Source organism: Leptonychotes weddellii, chromosome 5 (genome assembly GCF_054177405.1).
Source record: "Leptonychotes weddellii isolate Sample4059 chromosome 5, ASM5417740v2, whole genome shotgun sequence".
Classification (NCBI taxonomy): Eukaryota; Metazoa; Chordata; class Mammalia; order Carnivora; family Phocidae; genus Leptonychotes; species Leptonychotes weddellii.
The window spans coordinates 22,427,043-22,443,602 of record NC_138373.1 but is presented as its reverse complement, the minus strand read 5'-3'; the positions used below and the strand labels follow the sequence as shown (position 1 = coordinate 22,443,602).

Here is a 16,560-nt window from a genome sequence, read left to right as displayed (position 1 = left end):
AGCTCCCCTGCCCCTCTGGTGGAAAGACTCGTAGGCATGTGTCTAACGCTGGCTTCCCATTTCCCCAGCAGGTTTCGGCGCCGGTCACCCACAGTGGTGGCCAGCCAGGTAATGCATACTTTATGTGAATTTCCCACTCCCTCCTGGTGTGTCCTCTGGTGTCACCTCCCTAATAAATGACTTCCCTGGCCTTGGGATTTTCTTCTTCTTGGGGGATCCAAATGAAGGATAAATCTATCTTTGATTAGAAACACACACACACACACACACACAGAAATACACACACACAGAAGAGCAACCCCTCCAGTCCCCATGTTTAAAACCTGTACTCAGGTGTGCTGCTGAATCATCAAATCCCTGACCCGTAGAGCTCAGCTTTGAAAAGCACCTTGGTGTGTCAGACGTAAAATAATCCTGCCTGCGTTACACAAGATTGTCACCCTCAGCGTGAATGGACTAGACTGGCCTCCCACTGGCTGGGTCTTTTCCTGCCCTTGGGCTCCCACCTCCTCCTTCCACCCACACTGCATGCACTGTCATCCTCCAGTCCACAGAATGCCCAAGGGAGGGATGCTCTCAGCCCACTGGGGACAGAGCCGGGTCCGTGGGTGGCTTCCCAAGCAGCCAATTGCCTGTCTGTGGGCTGGTAGGGGGAAAGAAGCCAATCTCACAATTTGCCTGAAAAACATCCATAGATCATCCTGTTCTTCAGCCCTCATTTTATTTTTCCCAAATCAATTTCTGAAAGTCAAAATGACTGATAGCTTCATACCCTGGACAATCATTCTCCTTATTTAATAACCTGGCATTGATGACAAAAAGCTCCCAGGGTGGTGGTGGTTACATGAATCTCTACATGCGGTAAAATTTCATAGAACTCCATAAACACACACACACAGTGGTGCATGTAAAACTCCATGAAAATTCAATAAGGTCCGAAGCTCCGTTGCCAACGTCACTTTGCTGGCATTGCTAAGGCACTCGGGTTGTGTGAGATTTATCACTGGGGCTGCTGGGTGACGAGACAAGAACTCTGTATGGCATTTGCAACTGCTTGCAAGTCAAAACTTGTTTCAAAATAAAAAGTTTTTAACATGCAAAGACGATTTAAATAATGAAATGAAAAGCACCTTTTTTTTTGTTTTTTTTTTAAAGCTCCCAGCAGGAGACAGCGCCAACCCACCCCTTACCTGAGAACTGGGGACCAGCGCCTTCCACCAGTGCCCGCCTTTCACCAGGTCAACCTCGCACAAAGGGACGGACACCTTCCCGATGACACAGTGGCGGGAGAACTTATCAAAATCCACCACGGTCAGCAGCAGGGTCCTCCTCTGTGCTTCTAGGAAGGGGATCTCAAAGGTGTAACGCTCCTCAAACACGGGTTTCTGGGTCTTGCGTTTGACCCCCGTCTGCTTCGAGTTCTTCTGGTCCGGCAGGAGACAGATCTTGACGTAGGGGTTTGAGTGCGCCATGTCCTGGCGTGAGCCGTCGTGGGAGATGGGGGGCGGCAGGTCCCTGGCCTCGATCACCCTCACGGTCAGGTGGTTGTGCAGCAGGTCGTACTGGGTGCTGAAGTGCAGCATGCCCAGCTGGTACTTGGACAAGATCTCCTCATCGGTCAGGAAGTCCACATCGTCGCTGTTGGAGTCTAGGGAGTACAGCTGGGGCTCGAACTTTCTGAAATAGTCGTCTGGGGTGTAAGTCCGTCTGAGCACCGAGGGCTGGATGGGCTCCTTTTTGGCGCTGAGAACGCCAAACTCGATGGGTTTAATATCAATGAGCGGGGAGCTGGGTCGTCTGGATTCAAGACCTAAACAGCCGCCAGAAATAACAATTAACACTGCCACGTGTGGGACCAAACCTGGGCCGCTTCATGAAACTGGCAACATTTCCTAGATTCTCACGTTGTTCACTGTTGCCCAAATCTCTTTGCCATCTGCTCTCCACACCTTGAGATCCTCTTATTTATTCCCTGAGAGGCAACATGGCGGCATGACCATCCCCATCACAACCAGGCACTGTTCTCAACACACTGACATATCAAGTCATCGGATCTCCACAAGGTATTAGATAATGGCGATCCCTACTTGACAGATGAGGAAACAGAAACTCAAAATAGCTCTCCGGAAGTGACACAGGTAGTAAGAGGAAGAACCGGGAGTCAAGCCCAGCCTGTCTGGCCCCAGAGTCTTGAGGCTAACCGTGACCCTATACGGCCTCCCCTTCCGGAGAGTGGACTGTGGAGCCAGAGTTCCTGGGACTCAGTTTCCCCATAAAATGGAGTCAATCATAGCGCCTGCTTCAAAGATTATGGTGATTCAAGGAGCCAATGCATGGAAAGGGCTCGGCACAGAATGTGCACACAGTAACAGCTCGCTACATGGTAACTACTGTACTTCTTCAAGGATCATATTTGGACTTCCCCACTTGTGGGGTGCCTCTCCCCTCCCCATCAACCAGCAGAGTTTATGGCTCCCAAGTCCATCATTCGAATCTTTGCTCATCCCTTGATTCTAGCAATGAGCTCATGGAATTTTATTTTAAAAAACTATTTAACTGAAGCATTACTGACATACAAAAAAAGCTGTGCATATATGAGCTTGGAGGTAAGTACGCAGCCATGAAACCATCACCACACTCTGTGCTATACACATACCCATCACCTCCCAAAGTGTTCTCCTGCCTTCTTTATTTACTTAATTTTTCTGATGATAAGGACCTTTAACACAGGATCAAGTCTCTTAGTAAAATTTTAAGTATACAATATTGTTAACTATAAGCACTGTGCTGTACAGTAGAGCTCTAGAACTTCTTTATCTTGCATAACGGAAAGCAACACCTCCCCAGCTCCCCGTCCCTGCAGTCCCTGGTAACCACACTTTCCTCTCTGCTCCTAGGAGTCTGACTATCAGATTCCTCATATAAAGCAGGGTTATGTAGCATTCGTTCTTTCACGACCTTCTTGTTAAGTGCCCCAGCACCTGTCTTGTCCGCTAAAATCATGAGACTTTGGTCTGGTGCATGGCTGGTACTCTGATAACTATGTGCTAAATGATAATCATCTGCGTACAGAGCTGGGCAGGAGACCTAGGAATCATCTAGACGGGTGCTATTCAAGAGAAATACAGTGGGGTTCAGAAATACAAACCACATAGGTAACATAAAGTCTTCCAATTCTTTAAGAGTGCAAAGAAACGGGTGAAATTAATATTTTCAACATATAATCAAAATGAAAACGTCTCAGTGAGACAGTGTAAATTCTCTTTTATTTCCTGGCTTCAAAATCGTGGGCACGTAACACATACAGCATGTCTCCACTGGGCTCAGCCCCATTTAAATGCTCACCAGCGATGCGTGGCTGGTGGCTGCCGCACTGGACAGCGCAGGTCGGGAACAGGCCTCTTGCTTTACAGATGGAAAGACTGACGCCTAGAGAGGCCTCACATCCCCTCTGTTTCACTCTTTCAAGCCCTTGAACTTTTCTCTACTTCCTCGCCCGCCCCCCGTTTACCCCCAAGAAAGATCAGACACCAATATTTCCACCTGAGTGGATTTACTTCATGAATTTTAAGCTTTTCCCCACCCTCTGTTAAGTGAATTGCAGACAGCTGAATGAGACAGCAGAGATCCTTTCGGGGAGTGAAAGGAGGCTGGGGGTCTTTGGGCTTTATCCTCCTTTTCCCTCCCCACCCAAACCATGCCATCTGGTCAAAGACAGATGCTGTACATCCGAGTGGACCAACTGGGGGGCCTGTGGACCCTATTTGACCTAGAGATACATCTTGTCTGGGTTTAAAGCTAAAGAAGTTTCATATAAAACCCCAGATCGCCAGTTTCTCTTTAGAAAGGGCAGGCAATACGGAGCTCACAATCTCGCACGCCGCCCCCGCCCCGGCAAGAGCTGAGTAACAACTGCCCCTTTCAGTGGGGCACTGGCTTCCCAAATGGCCACAGTCCCCACCCCGCCCCGGTAACTGAGGCTGAGTCAGCTGCCACTTGTCACTGCATTAGAACGAATCTCATTTCTATCCAACCCTCTCCAACTCATTCACGGACAAAACCCACCTGGCCCCTGAAGTTACTTGAATTTGCAAGCGCTGCCATACAACACGGGAACACCCACCTTTTGGGGTCTGAAATGATAATATGCTGACCACGTCAATCAACTGAGCCAATTCAATGAAATTTGTGATCAGGAGAAAGAAAAATCGATCAAGTAACTGCTTCCGGCTGAACTCAGCAGAAATCAGGTGCAACGCACTCTGGTCACACGGTTATCATCTCTCCATCATCCTGTCTCCTGCCCGGACTGTCATCCCACTCTGCCCCCTCCCCAGAAGACAAGCCCTTCCCTCACATCTTTCCTTGGGGATGCTGCCGAGTGTCTGGGAAAGCCAGCTCTCTTTTGTCCTGGGGACCTGGCTAATGGGACTTTAATTTGTGAATGGAGGTTGAATGGCACAGGATTTCATGAGGATCCCTAGGCAGTCACAGCAAAGATGCTTACTTGAAATCCTTCGGGTCAGGCTGTACGTAGACTTTGACGTGTCTGAGGATGAGCATCTGCGATCTGGGGAGTTGGTCCGTGGGGTCAGAGGGACTTCACTAGCTGTGTGGACGGAATCCCCGTCCTTGTCACTGCTCCGGCCGGCCATCCTATAGGAAAGAAAGAGGTCTCAGTGGTTGTCAAAAAATCTCCAGGGACTGGCATCCCCGCCCCTGGGAAGACAGACCCACGACGAAACAGCTCTCAGATCCAGTTTATACAACTTGCAGTAATACAAACTTGAATCAGTGCGGCAGCCCTAGACTCTCAATAATGCCTTACTTTTTGCACAAAATGAGAAATGATATAAGGACTTTCTGATTTAGAACAATCTGTCAAGGACAGTGGGGAGGGATATGTACTTATTCAGGTTATTGCCACATGGAGGCGCCACGCTAAGTCAAGCCCAGACCTGTCAATCAGTCTGGAAGGAACCACAGGGTTGTCTATACCCATCTGAACTTCTGCAAGTGGCTTTTGGTGGGAAACGGCCTGCTATTTCAACCCTCACTGTGTCTATACTTTAGCATCTTCTAAAAGTATCCTATAACAGTGTCAACTCGAGAGTTCTGAGCGCCAGGGCTAAAGCTACAAAATGGCCCTGAGAATCAATGACTTAAGAGTAATAGTTCGATGTGAAGGAACAGCTAAAAATGAGCAGCCGCCATGATTCAATGTGCTCCCAATGAGGATGAAAAATACTAAAAGAAGAAAAAGCACTGGGTCGGGGGTGGGGAGATACAGGGTAGCAATTAAGAGCACAACCTCTTGGTCTGAACCCTGGCTGGGTGACCTTGGGCAAGGCCCTTCCTCTCTCTGTGCCTCCATCTACCCATCTGCAAAATGGGAATAATAATAGTACCCACCTTAGATGGTTGCTCTCCACACTGAATGAGTTAGCGCATATAAAATGCTTAGAACAGTTCTTGGTACATAGTAGGTGTGTGCTCAATACATTTTAGCTGGCATGATAACAATCTTTAAGATCCCCCAATCCCCAAAAAGCTAGGTAAGGATGCTTGGGGGGGGGGGTGGGGAGAGGTGGGGAAAAAAGCTGGCGGAGTGGCCGGGAGATGGATGCTGCTATTGACTCAGCCCTAAGCGATTGTGGCTGTAGACGGATACCTTCTGAGACTACATCCCCCACCCCCACCCCCTACCCAGCTTGACATTTAAGCCTGTGCATAAGCTAGTCTTGAAAAATGCAAGTTTCCAATTCTAGGAGGTCCTTAGATGCATCCTGTGCATGAAATGAGACGGATCTGATGTTCTTCCAAAGCAATGTAAGGGTCACAGCCAGGACAAGACCGGGCATGTTATGGGGGTTAAGGGGGGTAAGGGGGAATGCCCAGTCCCTGCTTGCCTCCCACTCCTGGTCTGTAAAAGGTGCACGCAGCAGATGAAATGGGGGGAGGGGGAGTAGGGGAAGGCACAGAAATGCAGCCATACTGTATCATTCATTCTTCTCTCTCCCTTAAATGAAAGCTGCAGCATCTTCCAAAGAAGGTGGAACCACCTCAGGCACCCCCACCTGCATGCCTGTTTCCTGGAGGGCCGTGGCCATACGTCACTGCAGCAGCCACCTCCAACCTATTAAGTCCCATCCAGTCTTCGGGGCTCAGCTTAAGTGCTGTCGCCCCTGAAGTCTCGCTTGAGTCCTCTCGGACAATGTCTGAGCCACCCCTAACTCCTCTGCACCCACCGGGCTTCCCAGCCCTTCCTCCAACACACTGAGCTGAGCCATGCTGTTCCCTCTGCCTGGAATGCTCTTCCTGTCTCCATCTCCTGTCTGGTTCCTTCTCATCAGTCAGGTCTCAGTCTCAACAGCGCCTCCTCAGAGACGCCCCACCCTGTCCCTATCACCTCCTCCTACCCCATCAGCCCTTCTTTCCCTCTTCCAACAATGCACATAACTCATCTTTAGCTGTGGCTTATCTTCTGCGTCTGACACTAAGTCCTTGCTCAGTGTCTCTTGTTCACCACTGCCGACCTTGCCCTAGCATGGCATATGGCACATGTGGAGTCTTCGTTTATTTTCTCAGTAAACGAATGAATGAATTCACCCTTCTTGTCATTCTTATCTGATTTCATCTTGTCTCAAAATGATCTGAGTGCATATCTTGCCTCCCGCCCCCCAGCAGGGTACGCTCCTTAATGGGGCGATCTATACTTATCTTTTTTTTTTTTTTTTAAAGATTTTATTTATTTATTTGAGAGAGAGACTGAGAGAGAGAGAGCATGAGAGGGAGGAGGGTCAGAGGGAGAAGCAGACTCCCTACCGAGCAGGGAGCCCGATGCGGGACTCGATCCTGGAACTCCAGGATCATGACCTGAGCCGAAGGCAGTTGCTTAACCAACTGAGCCACCCAGGCGCCCTCGATCTATACTTATCTTGATCGAAGATACCAGGCGCTAAGTACCAACTGTGTGCCAGGCACTGTGCTCAATGCTCTGTCTGAACCATCTCATTAATCCTTAAAACAATCCAGAGTGTGCTTGTTATTAACAAGCCTCACCCCCTTTACAGATGGGGGGGGGCAGGGCGTGGAAGGGAAGCCTGGTGGGGTGGGGATGGGATGGATAATTATTCTGCACCACTGTTCAACTCCCAGTGAAGTCCAGCAATACCAGACTCCGAATGGCATGCCCTAAACTACTGAGCTGGGTATCCCTTATGAGGCCTGTTGGAGCTGTGTATACAGTAGGTCCTCGATACACGCTTGATGGACAAAGAAATGACCTGACTTTAGTCTTTCTGGCATCGCTCCAAAAGGAGCCAGTCGGACCGCATACAGTTTTCCTGACCTTCACCAGTCCAGCCCAGCCAAGGAAAGCTGGGGGACCCAAATGACAGGAGCATATCTGACAATTAATGGCGTATCCCCTAAAATCCCCCACACAAAGGACTAGCTCATCTGCCACAGGCCGTCCCACGGAGAGGCATGTCCTGTGGTTCTTAGCTCAAATGTCACAGTAGGAACAGCACTGCAATGCCTATACACTTGACATTTCTACTCCCTGTCTGTTTGATAACATGCAACTGCCCACTTGGTAAACAAATCTGGGGAAAGCACAAGCTGTAAATTCACTTTTTGAATGATTTAACCCACCTCCCCTTTACAGACTTCTCTTAACATTTTGCATTATGTTGAGTGCCAAAAATGTACTAAGTTGCTACCCAGGATTCAATATATTCATCCTGAGAAGCACAGAAAGTCATGTACCGTTGTTCAGGCTTTCGACTGCAAAGCTCTAGGTGGTATCATTCATAACAACCGCCAGGTGAATGGGGCCTTCCAGTGTTGTGTGGTGTGTTGGCCGTGCTGGGAAGGTTCCAGCCCTCTTCTCTGCTTGTGGCAAAACCAAAGTAAGTGTCTTCCCAGAAGGTCCCCACCCCTGGCCCCCAGAAAGAGTCCCCCACTTGCACAATGGGTCAGCAGCCAGGGTAAAGTGCAACTGTCCTCCAGCTCAGTGCTAGAACCTAGGCCATGCACCCGTGATACTCAACATCTGGGTATCTGGGGCAAACAGGTACCTGACTAGGATTTTCAGGGTCCATCACGATTCTCCACTGGTTCAGAGGCCAATTCAAATTCCTTGATCTGGCATTCAAGACCCTACAGGACCTGAGCTTGCAGGCTCATTTTCCATGATTCCCCCCACTCTTCCTAGGTACTGTGGAGTTTGCCCAACCTAGGTCCATTCCCTCCTCTCTGGTTACAGCATGCAAACTGTCTATTACAAAGATTGGCAAACTACGGGGCCCAATCTCCTGCCTGACCTTGTACATGAAGTAAGACTGGAACACAGCCACACCCACTCAGTAATGTCCCACCTATGGCTGCTTTCACACTGTCTAGGAGTGGTTGTGACAGACTAAGCCCTTTCTAGGAAAAGTTTGCCCACCCCTAGTCTGTTAGCTCGGTTCATGTGTGTCAGGTGGGAATGACCCTTTCCCTGGTTCCAGGATGGTCAGACAATCCAGGCATGATCCTAGCATCATTTCCTCCAAGCAAAAGTGACTGGCTCGGGGCACCTGGGTGGCTCAGTTGGTTAAGCAACTGCCTTCGGCTCAGGTCATGATCCTGGAGTCCCGGGATCGAGTCCCGCATCGGACTCCCTGCTCAGCGGGGAGTCTGCTTCTCCTTCTGATCCTCCCCCTCTCATGCTGTCTCCCATTCTCTCTCTCAGATAAATAAATAAAAAATCTTTAAAAAAAAAAAAAAGTGACTGGCTCAAGTGACTGGCACATGACCCAAATCAGAGCAATGAGAGCCCATCCTGGTTTGTTTGCTGCTATTGAGGCAAAGAAGAAAGCAGCTTAAGAATGAGGCCGATAAAGGGGCGCCTGGGTGGCTCAGTTGGTTAAGCGTCCAACTCTTGATTTCAGCTCAGGTCATGATCTCAGGGTTGTGAGACTGAGCACTGTGTCGGGCTCCAAGCTGGGCATGGAGCCCGCTTAAGATTCTTTCTCCATCTCCCTCTGCCCCTCCCTGCCCCCCAAAAAAGAATGAGGCCAATATAGAAGAAACAGAGACAGAGGGAAGGGGAGAAGGCACAAATGCATGCCCATGACAACATCTGACCCCTGGATCCAGCTATGCCTGAAACCACTGTTCCCTGGATATTTTTTTCCATAATGAGACTCTAGGCAGAACTGTCATATGGGTGTGCAGGGTGTGAATGCACAACTCTCGGGGGCAGCTGGGCTTATGTACCTGCCTTATCTCCTGTACAAGATTTAAAATCTCCTGAGCACAGTAATCGGACTCTATGTAGTCTCTGCATCCCACAGTGCCTGGCACATGAGGCATACTCGAGAAACAGTTACCAAAGAAACTGAGATTAAGTTTTCAACCAGATGACTGGCACTTTCAGGATTCAATTTCTGCCTGTAAGTTTGTCAGTTGGTCAATAACAATTTTTTGGAGTGAACAACACAGATAAAAACCCCACCCTCGCAGAGCTGGCACTCTTCTGAGCATGGCTTTCAAGACACCAGATGGGCTGAGCCAACCTCTGCCACACAGGGCACTGGACAGTGGGAATGATCTCTCGATCATTCACCAAACATCTCAACTCTACGCATACCTGCAGGACTCAGACTACAACCCGTGACTAATGAAAACATTTCTTAACACTGTCTTTACACCAGTTTAAAGAATCTCCATCAATACCTACAAATTCAGAAACGAATACTTACTACTCTGTGAAGCATGTTATGTGCACATCTCATTACTCAGAACCACAACCCTATAAAGGAAGTTCTATTACTGTCCTCACTTTACAGATGAGGAAACGGAGACCAAACAGGGTAAGATGAATCACTTACGTTTATGATTGCCAACCAGGGGTCAAGCATTTGTAGGGGTTTTCTGTGTACTAATTCTGGCAGTCACCACAACAACCATATGAGATAAACCCTATTATTTTTATCATCCCCATTTTACAGATGGGAAATCAAGGCACAGAGCTCTAACTACTTGCCCAAGGTCACAGAACTAGAAAAAAGTAGGAGACACAGGATCTGAAGGCACAGGGCCTGACATAGAGCCATTGTGCTATGGAAATATTTGATGCTTGCTTCTAAGAAGAGCAAATGAGAGGACTGAGACATGACCCCCAACTTGGAGGGAAAGAGGGGATATCATGGACTTCCAGAATCTCAGCTCAAAGATTTAGCTGGAACAGCACTGGGTTCCCCCTGAGGCTCTGGCTGTGGGCCCTTGCATTGCCTCCCGCCCTCTCGGGGCCTCCCGCTCTGCACAGGAGAGCTGGACTCACTGGTGGCCAGGCCCTTCTAGGCGCTGGCCTTCTAGACTCAACCCAGGCTCTCTGGCCACGCTCCTCTCTTAGCCACTGAGAGGTGGACCAGACACGTGGCTGAGAAGCTTCAAAACTGTGTTCCCAAAATATCTGAGTGACTGGCAGATGGAGATGTTGTATGCAGGCGCGGGAGGAGCACGAATTGGAAATAAAATGAAAGATGCCAGAGAGAACATAAACAGCGTTGGAGGACAGGATGGAGCCTGGAGGTGCTTTTCTGCTTCCCTGGGTCTGAAGTCCTTGTTCAGACCGGCAAAAAGGCACCTGTTTGTCCATGCGGTCTACCAACCATCCAGCAGTTTTCACTGAGCATCGACTCTGTGCCAGGCACTGGGTCGGGTGCTGGGACTGTAGGTCATACTGACTTGGATGGCCATCCTTAGAATTTCGACATCCCTTGAAGAATGCAGATGCTCACAGATCTCTTCTTCCACTTGGAACGACACTCGACATGATTAAAAGCGCGCACAGGCTTAACACTGTGCCCTCCGAGTCTCAGACGAACCGAGGGGGACCTAGCTAAGCTAGAGCCCGGCCACCAGCTTGCCAAACAAAATGAGAGGCACAGAGCAGGTCCCCGTCAGCAGCAAAGAGGTCCACGGACACTCAGCGTCTCCCCCTTTCATACCCCAAGCCCTCCTGCCCGCACCCCCTCGCACAAACTGAGCCAAGAAAACGTCTTGAGATCGCTTTCAAGGAAGTTCGGAGCAGTTTTACTTACAGCCAGGGAGGAGTCTGGGCAGGGAAAGGTCCCAGAATTTCAACTTCATCCTCACTCGACTGGCAACAGCTGGACTCATAGCACTTCTCACAGCAGTGCCTGCAAGTCCATCTGCACAGTAGCAGATCGGAGATTCTAGAAAGAAAACCCTGAGGCCATCGGGGGAGGTGGGCAGTGGAGAGGGGGAGTGGGGGGGAGGGGAGGTGGGAGGGGAGGAGAGGAGGAAAAGGAAAAACACCCGAAAATTACAAGCAGCCGATCCCCGCTGAGAAATAAGGACATTCAGGAGGTCTGTCCCTGCTGCTGAACACTTAGAACAAAATGTTTTCCGTTTCTATTTACCAACTGCAGGCACAGAGATGGCAAACACCAACTTGCTGGAGCCGTTAATAGTGAGCAAAACATTTGCAGGTATTTTCTCTGGTAGTTTATGTGAGTGTCTTTCTTGACAGGTGGGTGGTTTATACAACACCGTGAGAGCTATACAATATGTTCTCGAAACACAATGAATATTACTCTGTCTTCTTGAAAGCAAAGCAAAAAAAGATTTTTAAAAAAAATCATCTCAGTGACACGAAAGTAAACAGAGGTAACCAAACGGAATAAGGACGGTGGTGGGGAGAGCAATCTAGCCTGTCTACAAGTGTCTCCTCTTCATCGGGATCTCCCTCCTTCCATAGAAAGGCATCAAAACCGTGCCGTTCTAAACATCCAGTCATTGTTCAATACTGAACAGCCCCACAGCCCCACATAAGACTCCGAAATGAAAGGCAAGCACCTCTTGATCAGAAACCAGACCAAAGGAATCATCGAATTAACCCACCTCGTTTAAAGGTTCCAACTGCCCTTTTAGAGATCCACGAAGAAGCCAAGGGGCGTCGGGGGTGAGAGGGTTACAAAAAGAGAGACAAGACCAGTTTAGCAATATTCCAGCAACTCAGAAAAGAAAAAAGAAAAAGAAAGAAAGAAAGAAAAAAAAAAAAAAAAGCCCTGAATCTTTCCACTTACCATCCTGGGAAGGGAGCTGACTCCCTAACAAGGTGCTATCTGCGGGGCTGCTGGGAGCCTCCTGGCTAACCAACACCGAATAAATGGGAAACTTTAGCATTTCGATTTGATTTGCACCGTATGCTGTTATGAATCAGACCGGGTGGATAGATAGTCATTCTATCCAATGCAGCCACACTTCAGAAGAGCAAACCTTCCTATACAGAAATAGCCATGAAGCCAACCCAAAAGGACATGATTAGCTAACACGCAGGCAGACGCACAGGGGATGTGACTTGGCTTCCCCCCCACCCTCCCAGGGGGCCTACCTTATAATTCTGCTCCAATGGTGATGGTGGGGAGTTTCATATGACCACCCACAAACACAGGGAGCAGAGAAGGAAGCCATAATCTGGGCCTGGGAGGGGGTGGGGGGTGGGGCTACCTCCCTTTTCAGCCCCACCTCCCATCAGGACTTGTCACCCGTTCCCAAGGCACAGACTCCCTTCCCCTCTGCCAGGGAAGAGTCGCAGTGGCTTAGGAATGAATGGACCAAGGAAACCAGGTAGATTAGGAGTCCCGCATCCCAGCCTGGGATAAATCCCCGGGATGAACTCAAACTCAGAATTTGGAATCAAGACGAAGAAAGTTATCTATCCTCTTTTTCAATTCTCTCGCTCTCAAGGAGGAGGTCTCAGTTTGGTACCATTGCATGTTAACATGTTTCTAACACTTGTACAACTCCCGCCCCCCCGCCCCCCCGCCCCCATCCCCTCTTCCTTTTTAAACAGAGAACAGACCTCAGCTCAGAGCCTTGGACATAACTAACTGTATGGCATTACTATCATTGTGTTTATTTTTCCAGTTGCCTTCTGTTTATATCAAGTGATCCTCGTTTTCTATTATGGTAGTGACATAAAGTTTCCTTTTCATATGATTTTAAGTTAAAAAAAGAAAGTGAGTCCGTTTATAGGAAAAAGTATTAAGTAAATATAGTACAAGTGGTACACAGCTCATGAAAAATTCAAAATCCTTGAAGTGATAAGGGAATGGCTGCAGCTTGGGAAAGAAAGTCTCGGGCACTAATCACAGACTCTTCCAAAAGCAAAACTCGAACCACACACAGAGCAAGACCTGAAGATGCTTGGGGGTCACGCAGAGCTGAGCGGGTAAGTGTTAGTGCTGGCTTCACCACCAGCCAATCATGTGACTTGGGTAAGTCAGGGGGCCACTCTGAACTTCAGTTACCTCTTTTCTTTAATGGAAGGGCTAAACTAGGACTCTTGACTATAAAAATGCTTGTGTGTGCTGCCCAGCTGCAAAATATCTGCACTCTTTCTGTGGCTTTATGAGAACAAGGTGGTTTGTCAAGACCAGTCGGAACCTATTAGGCATCAGAGACTGTCCTGGCAGCTGCAACAGTGAAAAAGTAGCAAAAAGCTATGCCCTCGTGCACTTACATGAGGAAGTGCTTGAAAATGCTTACAATAAAGTGCAAGGATAAAGGGCTGCTTTTTCCTTGGACAACAGTCCATGCCCATTCTTTCCATAGAGGGAAAGCATTTCCTAGGTGTGTGGTGATCAAAAGACACTGTTTATATAAAACCACATGAGTAGAGACAAAGGCCACCGTAGGGCCCAATCCTTTCTCAAACCCCAGGTATAAGATGAATGTCCGGGAGCAAAGAGAAACCAAGGAAGAGAAAGAGGGGAGGGAAGATGTTTTCATGTTCCCAGCATGCTAAGTCTTTCTTCACATGGAGTCCACTGGGTTCATGTATTTGACCGGAGAGAGGATCACCGGTTCAAGCCAGAAAGAAATAGGAAGAAGGAGAATCCAGATATTCTAGAACAGGTGTTGGCAAGCGATGACTTGCAAGGCTAAATCCAGCCCACAACCTGCTTTTGTATGGTCCTCCAGTTAAGGATGGTTTGTACATTTTTAAATGGTTGGGAAAACACCAAAAGAAAATGAATATTTCTTGACTAGCACACAGTATATGAAATTGAAATTTCAGTGTCCACAAATAGTTTTATTGGAACACAGCCACGCCCATGCATTTACTATGGTCTATAGTCGTTCGATGCCATAGTCAGAGTTGAATATTTATGACACAGACCATGTAGCGCTCCAAGAAAAAAAATGTACTATCTGGACATTTATAGAAAAAGTTTCATACCTGGTTCTAGAAGGAAAGTCAGTTTCACCAAGCCAGTCTCATTTTAGCTGCTTAACAAATCCCCCACTGATCCCCACCATCTCCCTTTTCGATCCCACCACGACCCCTAAGCAGCTGTGTGACCTTGGGCAAGTCACTAATCTCTGTCCTGAAGGTGGTTATTAAAACCCACAGAAGCATGGTCTAATATTGTGTATTTCTCACTGGATTGTGCATTCTGAGGGGCAGAGACTATGCTGTTTTCACAACTGTATCCCCAGAGCTCACATAGGTGGTCACTCAAGTGTTTGTTGAGTGACTATTGAATAGCCCCACGACATTCAGCCTGCAGTAAGTGTATAGAAAATATGACCTTCACTGAACTTGAAAAGAGGATCTAGAGATTCCATAGAAGCCAGTGGTGCAAATCTAAGCCACCAGAGGGATGGGGAGAACAAGACGGGTGACAGAGCACAGAGTTCCTGCCAGGCTGAAAAGTCTGAGGACAAGATGTGAGCCAGTGGGGAACCAGAAAACCAGCAGCCCCCTCGGCTGTAGCTGAGGGTGAGAGAAGTGAGCCCAGATGCACCCTAGATGTGGGAACCTGTAGGCTTTTCTGCCGGGCAGAGAGGAGCCAACCCCAGAAAGCAAGCAGCTCAACGGGTCTGACTGCAGGGTGACTGCATGACCTTGGCGCTGACCTGTCGCCACTTCCCTGCCTTGTACTGAAGGGAAAGGTCTCGTAATCAAGCAGCCTCCCCCCAAAAAGGATGCCTGGAAATTATTTCAGTCCAAGGATTCTTGTGAGAGTTTCCTCAAGGTGATGGGGGTCCACAACTCCCAGACCCCAATGCAATGGCCGAAAATGATCGGTTGCTCCCGCCCCCACCAACAGCGCGCCTGTAGTATGTCCCCCACCCCTCAGCACCCAGTGCCCGGGAGAGACGACGTCCTTGTCCCTCCTGGCCGGAACAGCTGCCTCAGGCTCGCTCCGCCGGCCAATTAGCCAGAGCCGTCGCCACGGCAACGGCAGCTGGCGGGCCGGGCGGCTGGCGCGTCCCGGACCGCCCTCCCCGCGGCCCCTCCTCTGGGGTGGGGTGCAAGGGGAGGGGATGGGGGCAGAAAAGTCCGCCCCACCCCCACTCCCTCCCCAGGAGGCCAGGGCGCGCGGGCAGAGTCCACAGGGGCCCTTCATCCCCGGGTGTGGGGGTCCCCAGCCCCCTATCCTGGGTCGCACCCGTGCCGCTGCACAGGCTGCGTGCCCTCGGGCACCCTTTCTCTCGAAGCAAGTTTGTGGGAGCCCAGCCGTGTGCCCTCCCTTCCGCGCGCTCACGGCCGGAGGGGGCGCGGCACCCCCCACCCGCACCGCGGACCTTGCCCCCCAGCCTCAGCCCTACCTGGATGTACGCCATTTTCGCCCTCGCGCACTCACTCCGGCCCGGGCATGGCGCCGCCACGGCCACTTTGCCCTCGCCAACAGGGGAGGGGGGGGAAAGGAAGAAAAAGGCAGCCGGGTGGCCCCAGACGTGACTGGCGTGGCTGATGAGCGGCGCCCGCCCCTCCGCCGGCCGCCCCGTCCTTGCCTTTCCCTGCGTTCCGGCTCCCGGAGTCGGGGCCGCCTCCCAGGTTGGGAGCTGGGGCGCCCAGAGCCCCCGCCTCGGCCACTCTCGCTGTCCTGCGCTCCCCCCGAGGCGCTGCCCTGGCTGGAAGGAGGCCGGGGCGCCTGGGGAGGGAGCCCGGGGCGGCCGCGTGGACTGCAGCGACCCCGGCGCAGGCGGGACTGGAGACGCCGGGGCCCGGGCGCGCCAGAGGCGGGGGAGGGGATGGGGAAAGGGGTGGGAGGGGGCGGTGCGCGGGTCAGCCCATCCGGTCGGCACCGGGGCTGGCACCTACCGAGAGCAGAGCCCCCGGGACGGTCTTGAAACCGAGGGGGTACAGTCCTGCCCGCCGTGGAGTCTGGGGCGGGGAGGGTCCTCCCCATCCAGCCCTCTCCCAGTCCGGGTTGGAAAAACTTTATTCCCGCCCCACCCGTCGCGCCTAGAACTGTTGCGGCGAGGAACGCAGAGGTCAAATGAATGGGAGCTTTAAGTTTAGGTGGGGGCCTAGGGCGCCGGGAGGCGGGAACGTGCTGTGGCCGGGGCCGCAGGGGCGCGCGGAGAGAGCGGAGCGCCCCTTCACCTTACCCCTGCCCGAGTTGCGCCCTGGGCTCAACAGGTCTGGAGCGGGGCGGCCCAGCAGCGCCACCCAGCGTCGCGCCCGCGCCGTGCGCGCCTCTGCCCGCTCAAAGCTCCGTGCCCGCGAGCGAGCGCCCCCGGGCGTGC

General features: G+C 50.7%; 1 protein-coding gene across 7 annotated transcripts; it reads right to left on the bottom strand.

Moving 5' to 3' along the window:
* Nucleotides 1–578: 578 nt before the first annotated feature.
* Nucleotides 579–16,039, bottom strand: SYT17 (synaptotagmin 17). Of its 7 annotated transcripts, none has more exons than XM_081819950.1 (5): nt 12,102–12,388; nt 11,917–11,939; nt 11,094–11,242; nt 4,508–4,656; nt 579–1,810 (listed from the first exon to the last, which is right to left on the bottom strand). In XM_081819950.1, exons 1-5 carry the CDS (start codon nt 12,199–12,201, stop codon nt 1,074–1,076), a joined length of 1,158 nt encoding a protein of 385 aa, XP_081676076.1. In that variant the 5' UTR covers nt 12,202–12,388; the 3' UTR covers nt 579–1,073. The 7 variants fall into 7 exon arrangements, with proteins under 7 accessions (XP_081676076.1, XP_081676077.1, XP_081676078.1 ...); XM_081819951.1 differs by lacking the exon at nt 12,102–12,388 and adding an exon at nt 15,637–16,039 and having other exon boundaries at nt 586–1,810; nt 11,917–11,934; XM_081819952.1 differs by having other exon boundaries at nt 587–1,810; nt 11,917–11,934; nt 12,102–12,189.
* Nucleotides 16,040–16,560: the final 521 nt, after the last annotated feature.